This window comes from Haplochromis burtoni, unplaced genomic scaffold (assembly GCF_018398535.1).
Source record: "Haplochromis burtoni strain Fernald_Lab_line unplaced genomic scaffold, NCSU_Asbu1 Contig_61, whole genome shotgun sequence".
Classification (NCBI taxonomy): Eukaryota; Metazoa; Chordata; class Actinopteri; order Cichliformes; family Cichlidae; genus Haplochromis; species Haplochromis burtoni.
In genome coordinates this window covers 2,029,633-2,045,514 of record NW_024582422.1, presented here as the reverse complement: position 1 = coordinate 2,045,514, position 15,882 = coordinate 2,029,633, and the positions used below count along the sequence as shown (strand labels likewise).

General features: G+C 39.4%; 1 protein-coding gene across 2 annotated transcripts in view; it reads left to right on the top strand.

The window, feature by feature from the left end:
- Positions 1-1,025: 1,025 nt before the first annotated feature.
- agap1 (ArfGAP with GTPase domain, ankyrin repeat and PH domain 1) overlaps positions 1,026-15,882 on the top strand; it is a 176,522-nt gene continuing 161,665 nt past the window's right edge. The window contains exons 1-2 of one of the 2 annotated variants that reach the window (XM_014333782.2): positions 1,026-1,883; positions 1,966-2,130. In XM_014333782.2, coding sequence (XP_014189268.1) covers positions 1,968-2,130 — 163 coding nt within the window. In that variant the 5' untranslated portion in view covers positions 1,026-1,883; positions 1,966-1,967. Of the gene's footprint in view, positions 2,131-15,882 lie in introns of both variants that reach the window. The other variant, XM_042221159.1, reaches the window with a different exon arrangement.

The following is a 15,882-nucleotide window of genomic DNA, read 5'->3' as shown; positions in this document are numbered from 1 at the left end:
GGGAAACCCTGGTTTGTATAACATGTGATTGAACTGTTAAAGCATGTTTGAAAGCTGGGGAAGTCCTGAAGGTGTTTCAGAATCATCAAGTCTGATGTAAGGAGGACAACCACCCCAAATCAAAGATGGCAGTTGTTGCCCTCCCTCCAAAGAGCCAACCAAAGTCACCAAACTTTTGAAACAGATTTTGTGACTGTTCAAGTCAAAGTTAGAGCTCCATGTGCAATGATACAAAGAGGACTACCCAAATAACTGGCTGCAGATATTCCCCAGATGTCAGCTGACTGGTAAGACTCACTTATAGAATAGCCTTTTCTACAAGAAGTAATATTAGATCCAATATGTGACTACAAAATGTCAGTTATATCTATATGGCACATTTAATTACATGTAAACTCAATGTGCTTACCATAAAAGATAAAATTGACGACTGACAATTTTAACAGAAGATTTTCTAAACTTTTTTTTTAAATATCTGTTTGGGTGTTTTGAGAAAAATAAAATAAAATAGAAGAATGAAAAAAGCAAAAATGATAGAAATCAATATTAAAAAACATTTAAATTATATTCCATTAAGTAAACTCTGGCTGGTGTCTCGGGGTCACTGATGAATAAGAAAAACGTAATTTTTGTCATGCTTTACAGAAAGGAGAAAAAAAAAACAAAATTGAAATACAAGAAAATAATTAATTTAATGGAACAAACTAAAGTGTTCATGAGAAAAAAGTGTCATCTTCGGACTGTATTGTTATAGCTTTTTAAAAAATTAAATAATGATTATTATATTTGGTTATTATTTACAGTTTTTACAATAAAAATAATAGTCATAAACAAATGACAGATAACTTAAATTAAATTAAAATTAAATTAAAGAACAATAAGGAACAGAAATTAATGACTGAAAATCCCTCAGCTACACCTTTTACACTAATATACGGTTTCTGCCTGTTTTATAAGAGAAAAAAACTGTAAAACGTTTTTTAAAAGTGTCGCGTTTTATTTTGAAAGCATCGCCGGAACTCTGCTGCGCGGCGTGTACAGCCTGACTCTCCGGGAGGAAGCTCTCCGGCCGGGATACCGCAGCTCCAGTCTATACGGGATGGACCTCACCGCCGCACGGACAGGGGGGCACGGCTGAGTGTTTGGGCGCCGCGTGCGGGACTTACTTGAGAGATACCTGCTGTTCACACACCTGGATTAACTTTAGAGGCGCGCGAGCTCCTGTGGAGTCCAGCTGTTGGGGGTTTAATCCGGACAGGTGGACGTTATTCAGCCAAGACATAAACAACAGACGGACCGGAGCAGGCATCCTAACTACCCCCACCTAACTGTTTACCAGCCGGGTACCTGCTCTGATCTTTCCCGCTTCTGAAAACTCCTCTCACGGCCTCTGACCCCCGTCTGAGTTGGTGAATAAAGCCCACTTTGACACCTGGAAAACGGTTACTTTTTCCTTACCTCCCGCTCTCTAAAGCTTGGAAGCTAGTTAGCTTTAGCCGGCTAGCCTAGCCACCTAGCATCAAGGCCGTTTTCTTTTTTTTTTTTATCCTCCTGCTCCTCTCTGATTAATAATCCTTTTTTAAAGTTTAATCCAGCAACACCGGGGCGAGTGTCGCTTTAATCCCGCACGGACTGCGGGGGGATATGGGGAAGCGGCGCTCAGCCTGCCGCACATCTGTCACCGCAACGGAATCTGGAAGCGGGACACCCCGAGAAACGGCTGCCTTCACCGGACAGTAGGAGCAGTGTGTCTCTTCCTCTGGAAGCTGCTCTGGAAGCAGCACTTCCATGAATTTCTCCAGGCATGTAGAAGAGTTCCACCCCTCGCTGCTGGCATAAACCTTGCACCCACACTGTGATTTAAATTCCCCGCACATCTGGAGGTAAACAGCTGGAGTATGAGTGTGCTCTAAGGCTGCTGGAGGTCACAGATTTCACCTTCTTCTTCTTCTTCTGCTGCTTCAGCCATGAACTACCAGCAACACCTTGCCAACTCGGCCGCTATCCGAAATGAGATCCAGAGGTTCGAGTCCGTGCACCCCAACATCTACTCTATCTACGAGCTGCTGGAGCGGGTGGAGGAGCCGCTGCTACAGAACCAGATCCGGGAGCATGTCATCGCCATTGAAGGTAGGACAGGACCCGGGGGATGGAGGAGGAGGATGGATGGATGCTGGTAGTATGTGGGTGGGTTGGTGAAAGATGGGTGACAGCAGACTACATTTCCAGCCCGGAGATGGTCTGTTAGATGTTGCACAATCCGCCTGAATTGTTGGTGGGAAAGTTTATTTAATGTTCCCACAGTCTTTTTCTCTTCTCGGGAAATCGTGTTCAGGCTGTGAAAGCTGTCATGTTTGAGTCCCCCGTATTTCAAGGGAAAAACAAAGCAGTTATCACACCGTGAGACACTCATTAAAGAGTCCTCATGAACACAGAGTAGCACTCTTTAAAGAAAATCCTGTATGGTTCTAGAAAACCTTGTTAATAGTGACACCTGTGGGTGTGGATTGAATTGCCGGTGGCGTTTTGTTGCTAGTGTTTGGTCTTCACTAACAACAAATATAGTTTTTTTTTTTTTACTGTTGGATGTATATTGTACAACATCCAACATATTTTGTCTAGATTCTTAAGTGGAGGGGATGTGTCACCGTGGCAACCAAGAAAACTGAGGACTAAAACCAGTCCAAACTGTTTTATTTTAAACAGCGAAAGTTTGTTTCTGCCACTAAAAATAGGGAAAATGGCCAGGGAGGTAACTCAAATTTTTGAGCTGTTATCACAAAATCCTAAGTAAGTTATCGTGGAATGTTACGGATAAAAAAATTGGAACGTTATTATCTCAAAATTTTGGGTTTTATCTCCAAATTCAGAATAATTATTGAAACACTTTAAGTTCAGAATCAGAGAAATTTTATTAATCCCAGAGGGAAATTGAGTTGTCATAGCAGCAAATATACAACAAACATTAAGCACTCATACAAAATGAGTGTAGAAACAGATATTGATAGAAGTTGTTTTCAAATTTTGTATTTATTGTCTCAAAACCTCAGGATTTTATCTTTCCATTTTTGTCTGAGATATCTCAAAATCCCAAGTTACTTTCAAGTAAATTGAAATTTAGTTATTATTACAAAATGTTTTTTTCAACAAAGTTTGAGTTATCACAAAATTTTAAGTTGTAATATCAAAATTTAGAATTAAAAACTGAGCATCTCAACATTGTGAGTTATTCTCTTAAGGTTTTAAGTTAAATATCTAAAAATTAGGGGTTACTTCTAAGCTAGGATTTAGAGTTATCTCAAAATGTTGGACTTTTATCATAAAATTTCTGGGTTTAATCTTAAAGTTTTGAATTACTTATGTTGAAATTTCAAGTTACTTAAGTAAGTCAAAATTTACATACATACTTGAAAATCAAACGTTAGTGATTCCCTCGACCATGAATCCCTTCAGTGTCCAAATGTGGACATTTTCACCCTTTAAAAGTAGAAAATACTAAGAAGAAGAGGAAAATTGGGGGAGAGACTTTATGAATTTGGGGGTGGAGTTATATTAGAGTTACATTAGTTTAGAGGCTACTAAAATGTAAATGATCAATTGAATGGAGAAAATTAAAGTGATTTGGTGGGTTTTGTACCTTAGGCTTTTGCCAGTGATTCAGTGGGTTTTGTCCCAACTGAACTAGTGATCGAAAAGACGTTATTGATAACAAAGCCTTTTGTTTACATCTTCTTTGTGTTTTTAGTGTTATTATCAGAGTCTGAACACAAACCTGACTCAGGTGATAAATAAACTTGCTAGCAGTGATCAAAGAAAGTGATAACCTTCGAGGCGTTCTCGATGGATCGGGTAGTTTGGGAACAGATTTATTCCTCGTAATTCACGACATCACCGGGATTACACTTTTACATAACGGCTTCATAACTTAATCCCTCTGTCAGATTAGCAGAAGACCCTGTGCTGAACAGCTGTTTCAGCCTCCATAAGTACAAGTGTCTCAGCATTGATTTATTGATTAATATTGATGGGGAAGCAGCAACGATCTGACATGATCCTTTCTCCTTTAAACACAAGAGGCAGTGAGAGCCAGATGGCTGCTGTTTGGTGGTTAATCCAGTGAATTAACCACACATTGGTGCAGAAATCCTGTAAATCCAGCTCAAACATAAGCAGATATTACATTGAAACAGAAACGATCTGATCAGAGAGAAGCAGCTGGAATTCAGAGATGTTACAGCTGGAAGTGAAACTCTTTCAGACCTAAGAAGTGGAGTTTCTGCTTGCTCCTTTGGGCCACATGATGAAGGAAATGATGCTGAGGATGACGATATGAAGCTACTGTCATTTCAATGAAAACAAACTGATGAAATGTGAAAGTAAGAATAACGATGGAATCTGCTATTGCAAATGAGATGATACGATCTGACACACTAAATAAAATAACAACAAAAACAAATTGCAACACTAGTAGCAATGGATGATCTGATATCCTCGTGTTGGTGTTGTTCCCTCGTCATCATAAATAATGTTGTTCCAGGTTCAACATTGCAAGTGACCAATCACATTGTTGTGACGTCCCCCTTTTGTGCCTTTGAAAAATACCATCTTAAAAAAATCTACTTCACTTGCGAGAAGAGAAACCGCTTCTGTCCGCCCATCCAGGAACTTCAGTTCTTTGCATTTCTGGATACTTTTCTTTAATAAACGGTAAGCATTATACATATCGTCCTTGCAGAGGCGGTTTCTCTTCTCGCAAGTGAAGTAGATTTTTTGAAGGCGTTTGTTTTTTTTCGAGGTCGCGGATGACGTCAAGAGAAGGTGATTGAGAAGGTCACTTGCAATGTTGAACCTGGAACAACATTATTTATGATGACGAGGGAACAACACCAACACAATCTGTAATGACATACATTAAGCAGAAAGCAACTAATGATGTAAAAAAAAAAAAGGTAAATAATTGAAAAAGAGGATTTACAGCTGGTTAAGTGTTTTTCAGTGTGATTTTAAAGGATCCTGGCAGAGTAAAGGGATTACATCACTCATGACATTTAAAGATAATAGCTGTGCTGTGGTTTCAGGTGATTTATGGGTAAAATAATCACTGACAGGGACATTAGAAGCAACAGAAAACCTCCCGCATTTTCCTCTCAGACAGTTATTGCTGCTTGTTCTTCTAATGAACACAGCAAAGAGCTCAAGAAACAGCAGCCATGTTTAAAATGCGTTCAAAATTAATTCATCTAATTAAAATTCACTATTTGGGATGATGGTCAATAAGGCAATCTGATGATCACGTACATTTACATGTGCGGCCCAAATTTCAGTCTCTCCGTCTTTCATGTTTTTGCCTTAAAATGAAAATATTTGTGTTGGATATACGTCTTTTGTTAGCTGCCTTAAAGGCAGAATTACAGCGTGTGAATGTATGGCTGATACAACATACATGCGCAGTGAGGATAATTCTGATCTATTCCGATTTGTTTCTCAGTAGTTTCTGGTGTCATGTGTTGCGTTTTGAGATCTTTAAGCGTACTGAACTTTGTCAGGTTCTATTTTAATGATTTATTGATTCAAGCGCTCTGACGGTAGTCAGGCTGGTGAAATTGAACTTGAAATTGAGCTGTTTAAAAATGTGACTGTTAATTAATTATAACATGGAGGGCAACTATGTTTTCACATAGGACTGGGTAGGTTTTATGCTTTTTTTGGATGATTGTCTTTGTCGACCCACCTGAATTTTGCCTCAGTACATCGCTTTGTTTTGTGGTCTGTTTTGCTTTTCTAGGGCCCTGACTTCTTATGACATGTTTTTGCATTTATCGTTTATGATCCATTTAACTTTTGGCCTACTCACTTTTTAGCTTTATGGGATTTTTATTTTTTGTAACCTTACCTTATTTTGGGCTTTATTTCTTTGCCAGTCTTGATTTTAAGCCCCACCTTCTTTTGGGGGTTTCCCTTTTTTCTTGACCCTGCCCACTTTTGGGACTACTTCATCTGTTTTGCTCTCCAAATAGACTGTTAATGTGTATGCATCCAAAACCCAGTCAGGCATTACTCTTACTAAAGAATATTATTTCCTGCACCACAAAAATCTGTCCTTTCCCACAGTCACTGATATCTGTATATATAGAATACTCAGAGGGGGTAAAAATACTTTTTCTTGGCACGCTGTCTATCTGTTGAGGCTTCAAAAATACTTCTTCATGTAATCCTGATCTGTAATGTTCTAGTAGTTTGATCTGAACCACTGAATGTGAGATGTTCTCCAGCAGAAAATGTGACAAAATTTGAAATAAAGAATATGTTGAACTTCTCTAGGTTTCATTGTGTTTTGAAAGCTTACCATTGATGAGTTTTCTAACAGAATGTTTGACGTTACAGTCCAGCTGTACTGGTAATAGTTCAGGGTGTCAAATCAATATTGTCACTTACAGAAAAGTGCAGTAATTGTGTCTTATTTCTTTCTTAGGCTTGTTATTTCTCATAAACCTGGCCTAAAATAAATGGGGTTTAGTTTTTGCATTTCTTGTGTATTTTGGAGGATTTTGAGTCAGATTTGAGTCTGAATTGAATCATTTAACATCTGCTGTGGTCTTTATAGTCAACAGCATGGGTGGTTTGGGGATGCTAATAGTTCAGCAAGTCAAATTAGTATTGTTGTTGAAATAAAAGTGTCGTAATTATACCTTATTTCTTCCTGAGTATAGTTGTTTTTGTTAAATTTGGCATAAAATGAATGGGGTTTGGTGTGTTTTTAGAGGATTTTGAGTCAGATTTGAGTCTTAATTGAATCATTTGACATGTGGACCAGCTGCAGTCCTTACAGTCGGCAGCACAGGGCTGAGGGTGGAGGCATTCAGCGGCCTCACAGCTGTCAGCTGAGTAGTCCAAGCACTGACTCGCTCCTGCTCTGTTCACTTCCATTTTGCCTGAATTCACATGGTGACTCATGCTGGAAATAACCCAAAACAGCAGCGGCAGCACTGTCATCCTCTGTCTCTGCCTCTCGGTGCACATCTGGACGTGTCGCTCAGATTCACGTCGGGTTACATAAGCTCTCGGCTCCGGAGGCTGCCGTCCTCACCGCTCCCGTGGGCCGTGACTCGGCCCAGTTACGGCGCTCTGACTGCACGCCTCTGTGGGGGCTCATTTGCATTTGAGGCGTGTGCGAGGATGGATGGGCAATGCCCTGCCAGCCAGGTGACACTGACCCACTTTCTCTGTGTTTGGCCTCACAGCTGTGGATGCATGAAATGAAACCAAACCGACGCTGTGAACATCCTTCACTTCATCCTCCCACAGCAGGAGAGCCAGCGTGGAGTGGAGGTTAACCAGCATCAGAGGCTACAGAGTCCCACTTAAAGGCTGTAAAAGAGCTAATTAAGAGCAGAGAGACACAGAAACTACAACAAAGAAGAGAATAAAGACTTCTTTGTAATCTTTGAGTGTTTATGTGAAACTGTGCAGGTTAAAGTCCTGCATCAGATTCAAACAGTGATTCATATATTGTGGAATTTACCTGTCGGAGGTGAGCTGAACAGTTGCGTGGTGGAGTGCAACAAGCCTTTTATTTAATCACTCCTGCTCCTTTGTCCGAGTGCTTCTCCAGTAACACCGGCGTCTACTTTCTGCCTCGGGCTTTTGTCTCACTCCACCAGCCTGTGGTCAGCGAACGCACCGTGTGACCCAGTTAGCCTCACCACGGTGTGTTTGCTCTGTGTTTTCTCTCTTCAGTTATTATGATTGTGCCCACGCAGCACTCATTCTCATGTTTCAGCCATTAGGACTGACTGTGACGCAACGCCCATCCCGCTCAGGGACGAGCGGAGATAAAGAGGCAAGCAGGGTTTGGGACTCAGTTAAAAGAAATCTCGCAGGGCTGCCAGGGGGTGAAACTGACACCAACCTGAACCTAAGCATTGTTTTTAGTCACCTGCTGCCAGGATGGCTGCAGATGATGATGGTCATTTTGGTCTTTGTCTGTCATCAAGCTGAGAACATTTTCCTACAGTTTAGCTTTTAGCATAGTTTAGCTTAATTTGACCTTTTATTAAAACATTAAAATCACTTTAGGCTAAAATGGCAGAACAGTAATATGCCAGGAAGGACACTGTATGCTAAAACCAGAGGGAGATGAAGAAAGAAATGTGAATCACATGTTCTGTAATGTAAATAAATCATGGTTTAAAGCTATAAAACAGACTGCAGCAGGAAATCAAAGCGGTAGAGTAGCTGGAAAAGTTCCAAATATCAGCACAAGGTCTGAGAGACACTTTCAGGGTTTTTTTTTCTTTTCTTTACTGCATGTGGAAATTTTTTGGTGCCCCTCAAAGAGGGTTTAGACAGCCCCGCCCCCCCGCCCCCCCACCAAAAAAAGAAAAAAAAAATCCTCCCCAGTGTTAGCTTAAAATAACAGCAAATTTGTCAGAGATGGAAAGGGTTCAGCCTTTCAAAATAAGAGCAAAGGGCCTGTACACTAGTTGAATAAGTTTCCTCATTCTCTTTGATAGATGAAAAAATAAAGCTAATTTGTAAAATATATTTAGATCTTTGCATGGGAAACACTGCAACATTTCAAAATTAGCCGAATAGATTCCCTTTGGACTCTATTAGCTTCACTTGGCATGATTTACAGTCCAAAATAGGGCTGCTCAATTAATCGAATTTTAATCACGATTACGATCTGGGCTTTCAACGATCATTAAAAATGACTGAGCCGATTATTAGCCCCTCCCTCATTTATCCGCGACACCTTAAAGGCCGGTCCATGAAAATAATGTCGGGCATAAACCGGTCCGTGGCGCAAAAAAGGTTGGAGACCGCTGATTAAGAGGACCCGGAGGAGTTGTACTTACATCTTATGCCACCAGCTTGTCCTCGGTCACGGTTTCCTTCCACATAAAGCTTTGCAAAAATTGCATAAAAAGCGCTTGCAGGAACAAAAACATAATATTCCAGAAACACGCTTTACCGATCCGATCAGCTGTTCATAACATTTCCCACAGTGAAACAGACGTCACCGCTAACTATCGCATGTCCGCCATTTCCTGGCCAAAACCGGAAGTGACGTAAAAAAATGTAGTTTTTTTACTTGTAGGCCTTAAAAGCCTATACTGGTCATGTTTGACTTTTCTGAATAGTTTCTGGGATGCTTAGAACTCAAATTGCACTGCTGGAAATAGTTTATTTTGATGCACCTGCTGTTTTCTTTGCTAATTTGCATCATAGGATTGTTTTTTCGTTTTTCCTGCTGTATATAAAAATTGGTGTATCTCCAAAATAAAAATATGAAGACACTCAAAATAAATTTCCTGTTGTTGTAAACTATTTTTTGCAAAAACGATTTTCAATTTTTTTGTAGTTTATTGCACTTTTTTGCAATTAATGTAGTTACTATGGACTTAATGCATACATATTATTAAAATATGGGCTATAACAGTTGCATAGCAAATTGAAATGCTCCCACAAATGGCACTACAACATGTAAAAAAATAATATAAGCTCTGGCGGACTTGGTTCTATAGTAGGTCTTAAAGAGTTAAATAAATATCGTCAAATAATCGAGATCTCAATTTCAGTGAAAATAATCGTGATTATCATTTTTGCCATAATCGAGCAGCCCTAGTCCAAAATAATCCTTATTTATCTCAAACTGTTGTAGAAAGAAAAATTATATAAATACAGCTTCAGATCACCTTTTAGACAATGACTGGGCAATTCATTTTGTCAAAGGGGCCATGTGAGAAGCTGGAACTATTGTAGAGGGCCACACCAGTCCCAGCTTCTTATAGGGACCATTTGGAAAATGATTTAACCGCCTGTGTTATAGAGTGCTTTTGGTTGATGATAATGACAACCAGTGCAACTAGTAGTTGATAAATTAGTTTGCTGGCAGAATATTAATGGTTAATCATTATGAAAATCAAATAATTGATGATATTTGAGTAAAAAAAGGTCAAAAGTTTTTCTCTCCATGTTATGTTTTTGATCTGCTTCTTCATTGGTAGGTTTTAAAGAACCCCACCCCTTTTAAATACAAAGAAGTCATTTTTGCAACCCTGCCTTATTTAAGGATGTGGTCCCGCCTTCTTTTGGGGGTTGACCTTTTTCTTGATCCCGCCCAATTTTGGGTCTATTTCTTCTTATATTACAATTGGACCTCTTATTTTCTGGCTTCTTCTGTTTTCCTGGTGTCCCACTTTCTTACGATGTTTTTTTTTCTTTTATGACCACACATTCTTTTTGGGCTACTTCTCCTATTTGAAGAATTCTGCCCTTTTTATTCTTATTCTTGGATTAAAAACAAGGTGAAGCAACACCTTAAATACATACAAGAACACTTGACAATAATACAGGGCTGTTTTAAGATTAAATTAAAAAATTAAATGATGGATCTTCACCTTCAGACTACTTACTAAGATATTTTTGTATGATACTGATGGCAGAAATACAGCAGTTATTTGATTTATAATTATATAATTAGTTTATTTCCTGAATTTTAACAGGGAACCATTTAGATGATTAAGTAGTTGTTTTTAAGATAAAATTGAGAAGTTTTTAGAGTCTGTCCTGTAAAGATTTGATGATTAATGCTATATCAAACTTCTGTTCTGTGTTTTCTTACATTTTCTAGAGAAATGATCTGTTAGGTGACTGATTGTAAAGTAATCTCCAAAGTGAGGGTATGTGCGTCGGTTGTTTCGTTGTTTGTTGACCGTAGCACTTTTCTGTAAGGCTCAGTGAGCGTTACTCTAGCAGATGGTCGATCTCAGAGTGTGATTGTGATGTAACACTGCGGCTGATTGACGGCTGCTAATAACTGTAATAAGGAGTCACGGGATGCTTTTAAACGAGGCTTTTAGCCATTGCATAACTGCGCCCGCTGACCGCCGCTGAAGTCTGTCCTGAGATATTACGCCTCAGATCTGTGCACCTTTTGTCCCCCCCTCATAGCTCCGCCTCCACCCCTGCTGACTCCACCAGATTAGGGCCAACTGCTGACATTATGTTCTTGTTTCTTTTTTTTACCCACATTCATTTGTTTTCCTGCTTTTCATTACGATTAATGCTTGAGGTGAGTCATCATCAGTGGAGTGGAGCAAGCGCTCTCAGTGGAGGTGGGCGGGCACTCAGGCAGCACAAACTGATAATGTGCAGCCACTGGGAGCATTTAAAGTGATCGATACGACACCTGAGGAAAGACTTTTAAAGGTTTGATCATACGTGGAGCGATCATAAAGGATTATCTCAACAGTTGTGGGGGTTTATTTTTACTCTCGAGCCTCCGTCTGCTGAGATCAAACTCAATCCAACCTGAGGATAGAAGCTTTGCCCACCCTCCTCCAACAATCACACAGACATCTGTACTGTGTTATGTAAAAACAATAACAGCAAAAAAGCTGCAGATTCAGACTCTGACAGGTGGAGCTGCAGATTTAAACTCCCGGCCAGATAAATAAAACTGGACATCATGTAAAAGATTTATTTGACTGTAGAACAGCAGATGTCTAACATTGTCCTGCTTTGGTTCTGCAGTTTAGCTGTGGTTTTATCTCAATGCAGCCAAAACCAGCTCCAACATTACTGCGCAGTCCCACTCATACTGGCTCTTACTCCCACTCTCCAAAGCAGGTCATCCACCTCAAATATAGTACTCTTTCCTGAAAAACATACCTGTTCAGATAGTTTCAGTTTTAATGCACAGTGTCAGTTACCCAACCTTACCATTAAAATGGTTGTTGTTGTTGTTGTTTGTTTGTTTGTTTTTTTAAAGACGTAGTTATATAAATTTCCTTCTTTTAGTAAACATCTTATTTCTGGATTCCTCTAATTTTCTAATTCTTTGTCTACAGTATAGTTTTTATTAGTGACAAGATTCACAGATTTATTAATTTGTTTTGTTACTTTGTTTCCCCCTGGTCCATTAGGGACCCGCCTTCCTTTGGACGTTGCTTGTTTTCTTTTTTTTGTTTTCTTTTTTGTTTTGTTTTTTCACTCCACTCAGTTTTGGCTTTGTTTAGGGTATACCACCTTATTTTGGGTTAGGGTGTTTTGCTTTTCTAGGTCCCACTTTATGGTGTTTTGTTTTTTTTTCCTTTTATGACCTCAACTAACTTTAGTATACTTCCTTTTTAGCTGTTCAGCTTTTAAACCCACCCAAAATGGTTGTTCAACACTAACCATATGGAAAAGATATATATAAATCTTATAAAGTTTGTATCTGTCTTGTCTGAAACTTGTATGAAAAGCATACAAGAGTGAAAACACATATAAGATCCCTTGAAAAATTATATAATGAAACTTGTATGTTTTGGATACTTCCTAAAACAATATATGAAAGTAATGAGAAAGTGGCCACTTTCATGAGTAAATCATATATGTTTTTACTATTTCTTTTCCATATGGGTAGGCTTACCACAGAATATAGAAGTTTCCTACACCAAAATAAAAGCAAAATAATAAAACTTCTGCTTCTTTCACCAAAGTGCTTTTATTTAGGGCTACCCCAACCTCATTTTTCCTTTTCTCTGGAGATTTGTTTCGCCTGTATCCTATTTTTCTTTTTAACTTTTTAAGTTTTTATAGAGAATAATTTGTTTAGGCTCCACCCTCTTTTGGGGGATGTCCTTTTTTTGTTCCACACCTAATTTGGGGAGTAAATGCTTTGTTAGAACTCCAGTGGCCTGTTTGCTGACTTAAAGCTAACGATATCCAAATACAAAACCAATTTCACATTATTTTGTGTGTATTTAAAGTCCTGATAATCTAACATGGATTTAGTTGATGGCAAGGCTTCCTGAATTCACCTGTGTAGCATAAGAGTATGCCAATAAACATCAGAAAATGTGCCTGTTAACTTTATCTTTTTGAAAACTTTAACTCTTTTGAACATTTTGTCTTGAAGATGTTGTTTTTTTAGGGGCCAGTTTCACCAAATGTGCAACATGAAAGCTGCAATAAGTCATTTAAAATTATTTCCTCTCACTTTTGCTGACCTGATTTCCAAAAACAGGGACCATTGTCGTGATCTGTGCTATATCGACTTTATCTTTAAATGAAGCCAGGTATAAATAGGCAGTTGACACTGAAATGCTGGAACAAACACAAATATTTATCCCGCACTGATTCGCGCTGTGTTTTAAGATAAACAAGTTAACCAGGATCCCCGAGCAGGTCCTCATGGTCATTAAGCCCAGAGGATGCTCTTATTGATCGGTCTGCAGAGGAAGCATCTCAGGGAGGCGGGGAGTGGAGGGGGGGATATCGACTCGGGAGAAAATGTCAGAGCCGTGCCGTGATTGCATCCTACTGTCAGAGATGGATTAACACGCATTAGGAAGATAAATACCAGTTCAAATGAGCTGCCAGTCCAGCTGAGTCCAGACTTCCCTGTAGCTGGCCTGCTCTGATTTGAAGCCTCTGCAAAGATAAACAAGATAAATTACGAGGGAAGCTCGTGTTGCAGCTGATTAATCTGGCTTTGAAGATGTAATTTCATCGTGTTTCGAGTCATTTTTAATGTCTTTATGAAGAATAAATGGTTCAGTTTTGGAGTTATGAAAACTTCAGTGTCATTACAGCCGATGATTCCCCCTGCAGGAATCGTGGGTAGTTCGGCTGGATTTAGCCGAGCTGTTTGAATGCGTACACGGGGGATTCCCTTGTTTTGTTTTTTTTTACTGTGGAGGTTTTATAGCCTTCACAGTGTTTCAGTTTGCTTTTCAGTATCACAGTTAAACGGAAGCTGCTTTTCTCTGGATTATGGTGACGTTAGCGTAAAGTTTATATGATGACATCACTAAATTTGCAGCACTAAGATTCATCACAGACCTTAAAGCACTTACCTGCCACTGCACATCGTGTGCTCGGCTTGTATTATTCTTATTTATAGGGCCATTGTTACCATGTCTCCACATTTTCCTGACCTCCATCTGTCAGAAAAGTGTGGGAAGTTATTTTCTTCTGTGTCAAGATTTGTTCCTTCTGTCTGCCCTGAATGCTCACGCTGGATTTAGAGAAAGGGCGTTAAATTGTGCAGCTTCCCCCTCCTCAGTTTGAAGTAAATCTTCAGCAGATGGTCTCACTGATTGAATTTAAGGCTGAAAATATTCTGCCTGAGACACTCGCTTATTCTGATGATTTAGGTTCTCACATCTTTATCATTGTTTGTTTATTCATCCCACTTCATCTCCTTCATGTTTGAAGACTTAATTATTTGTGCTGGCTGTACTCATGCCTGTCTGTCTCATGTAAAGTTGGCTGTTGATGTCTGAAACTTTGCACAGCTTTGGACAACAGGATGGAAAACATGCGTGGAGATTATTCACCGGTCTGCTGTAAATCATGTTCAAGTTATTGCGGCTCAAATGCAGATGGGGTCTAAAAAGGCCAGTTTTTCTGTTCCAAGTGTTTCCATTTAGATGAAAATCCAATAAAAACTGTTGGACAGTAACAGGTTAAACATCCAGACGGTGGCGTCTCTCCTCGTTTGCTGTAATTGGGCTCAGCTGAGGGAGGGTCACCTGTTAGCGATGCTAAAAATACCCCCACTGTCGTTCTGCCTGCCTGCCTGCAGGGCCCCATTAGGGTGATGTGCTTATCATCCATCCCTCAGTGTGTGTGATATCCAAACACATGACTGCACTCGAATGCAGCGGTGCTTTACGTCAGCTGTACGATTGTCCGCCACTGTTGTTGTGTTTTAAAGGCAGGAGAGGCTCTAAGTCGTGTAATGAGAGAGCCCCGAGGAGCTACAGCCTTTTATTATACAACAGGCCAGATTTAGATTCAGGAGAACCGACTTAAAGATAAAGTTTGAGAATATTTGATTGAACATTTGCTCTATAAAAAGGAAAGTCAAATTAGAGGTTTGTGCAGTTATAAATCAGTCAGATCTGAACACAAACACATGAGACACACATTCTTAGCTTCAGTTTGACTCACACTTTTAAAGGAAACCTCCAGAGAAATCAGAGAAAAACCTTCCTGATATTATCTTAGATCTGTTTTGCAACTTCAGGCCAATATTGACTGTTTATTAGATATAAACTTCATTATGAAGGTTTCATTAAAATTGTGCTTGTTCTGTATTCTAATAGATCTGATTTGTATAATGCTTGTTTTTACTGTAATAGAACAATGACATATAAAACAGTTAGTTCAGAATCTTCCTGTATTACAGCACTTAAATGCTAGCTGTCTGTACATGTGTAAATGTAGACGGCTAAAGATGACTCTCTCTTGCTTGCAAATGGCCCCAGAATAAAACTGGCTACACCCAGGGAGAGAAAATCCCAAACCAGAAAGATGGATGAGTTAATCCCAGAATTCCCAGGCTAGCTGCTTACCATCACTCCCAGTCTTTATGCTAAGCTACGCTGACTATCTGATTCCAGCTTTGTACTTAAGGTTGCCCAGGCGAGCAGATTATGAATGTTCAAGCCTAAAAACAAACAGATGATAACAAAAAGAAAAGTTTTACATTGTGGCTTTTACGTTGTGGCTTTTTATAATAACAAATTAGAATCCTTTCATAACTTATGCAAAAACTCTGTACAACCCAACACAACTGTCCAGCAGAGAAACATCTGTTCTCTCACCTTAGCAGTTTATTTTAACCTAAAAGTGTCAAGTCTGTTTTATCTATAAAGGTCAACATCACATGTTAGAGCTAGAGTGAAAACAGGACGGCTACCTCCTTGCAACTAGGAAAAACCTGTGCTGTCATGGTGATTGCATTCATTTTTTGTTTTTTGCATCTAGTGACAGATTGAAAGTAGCTGCACTGACCAACTGGTTGCCCAGAGGTTGAGTGTGCACCACCCTCAACCACTTCTAATCCGGTTGTTCAGTGATGACGCGACGAATCCTACTTCCGGG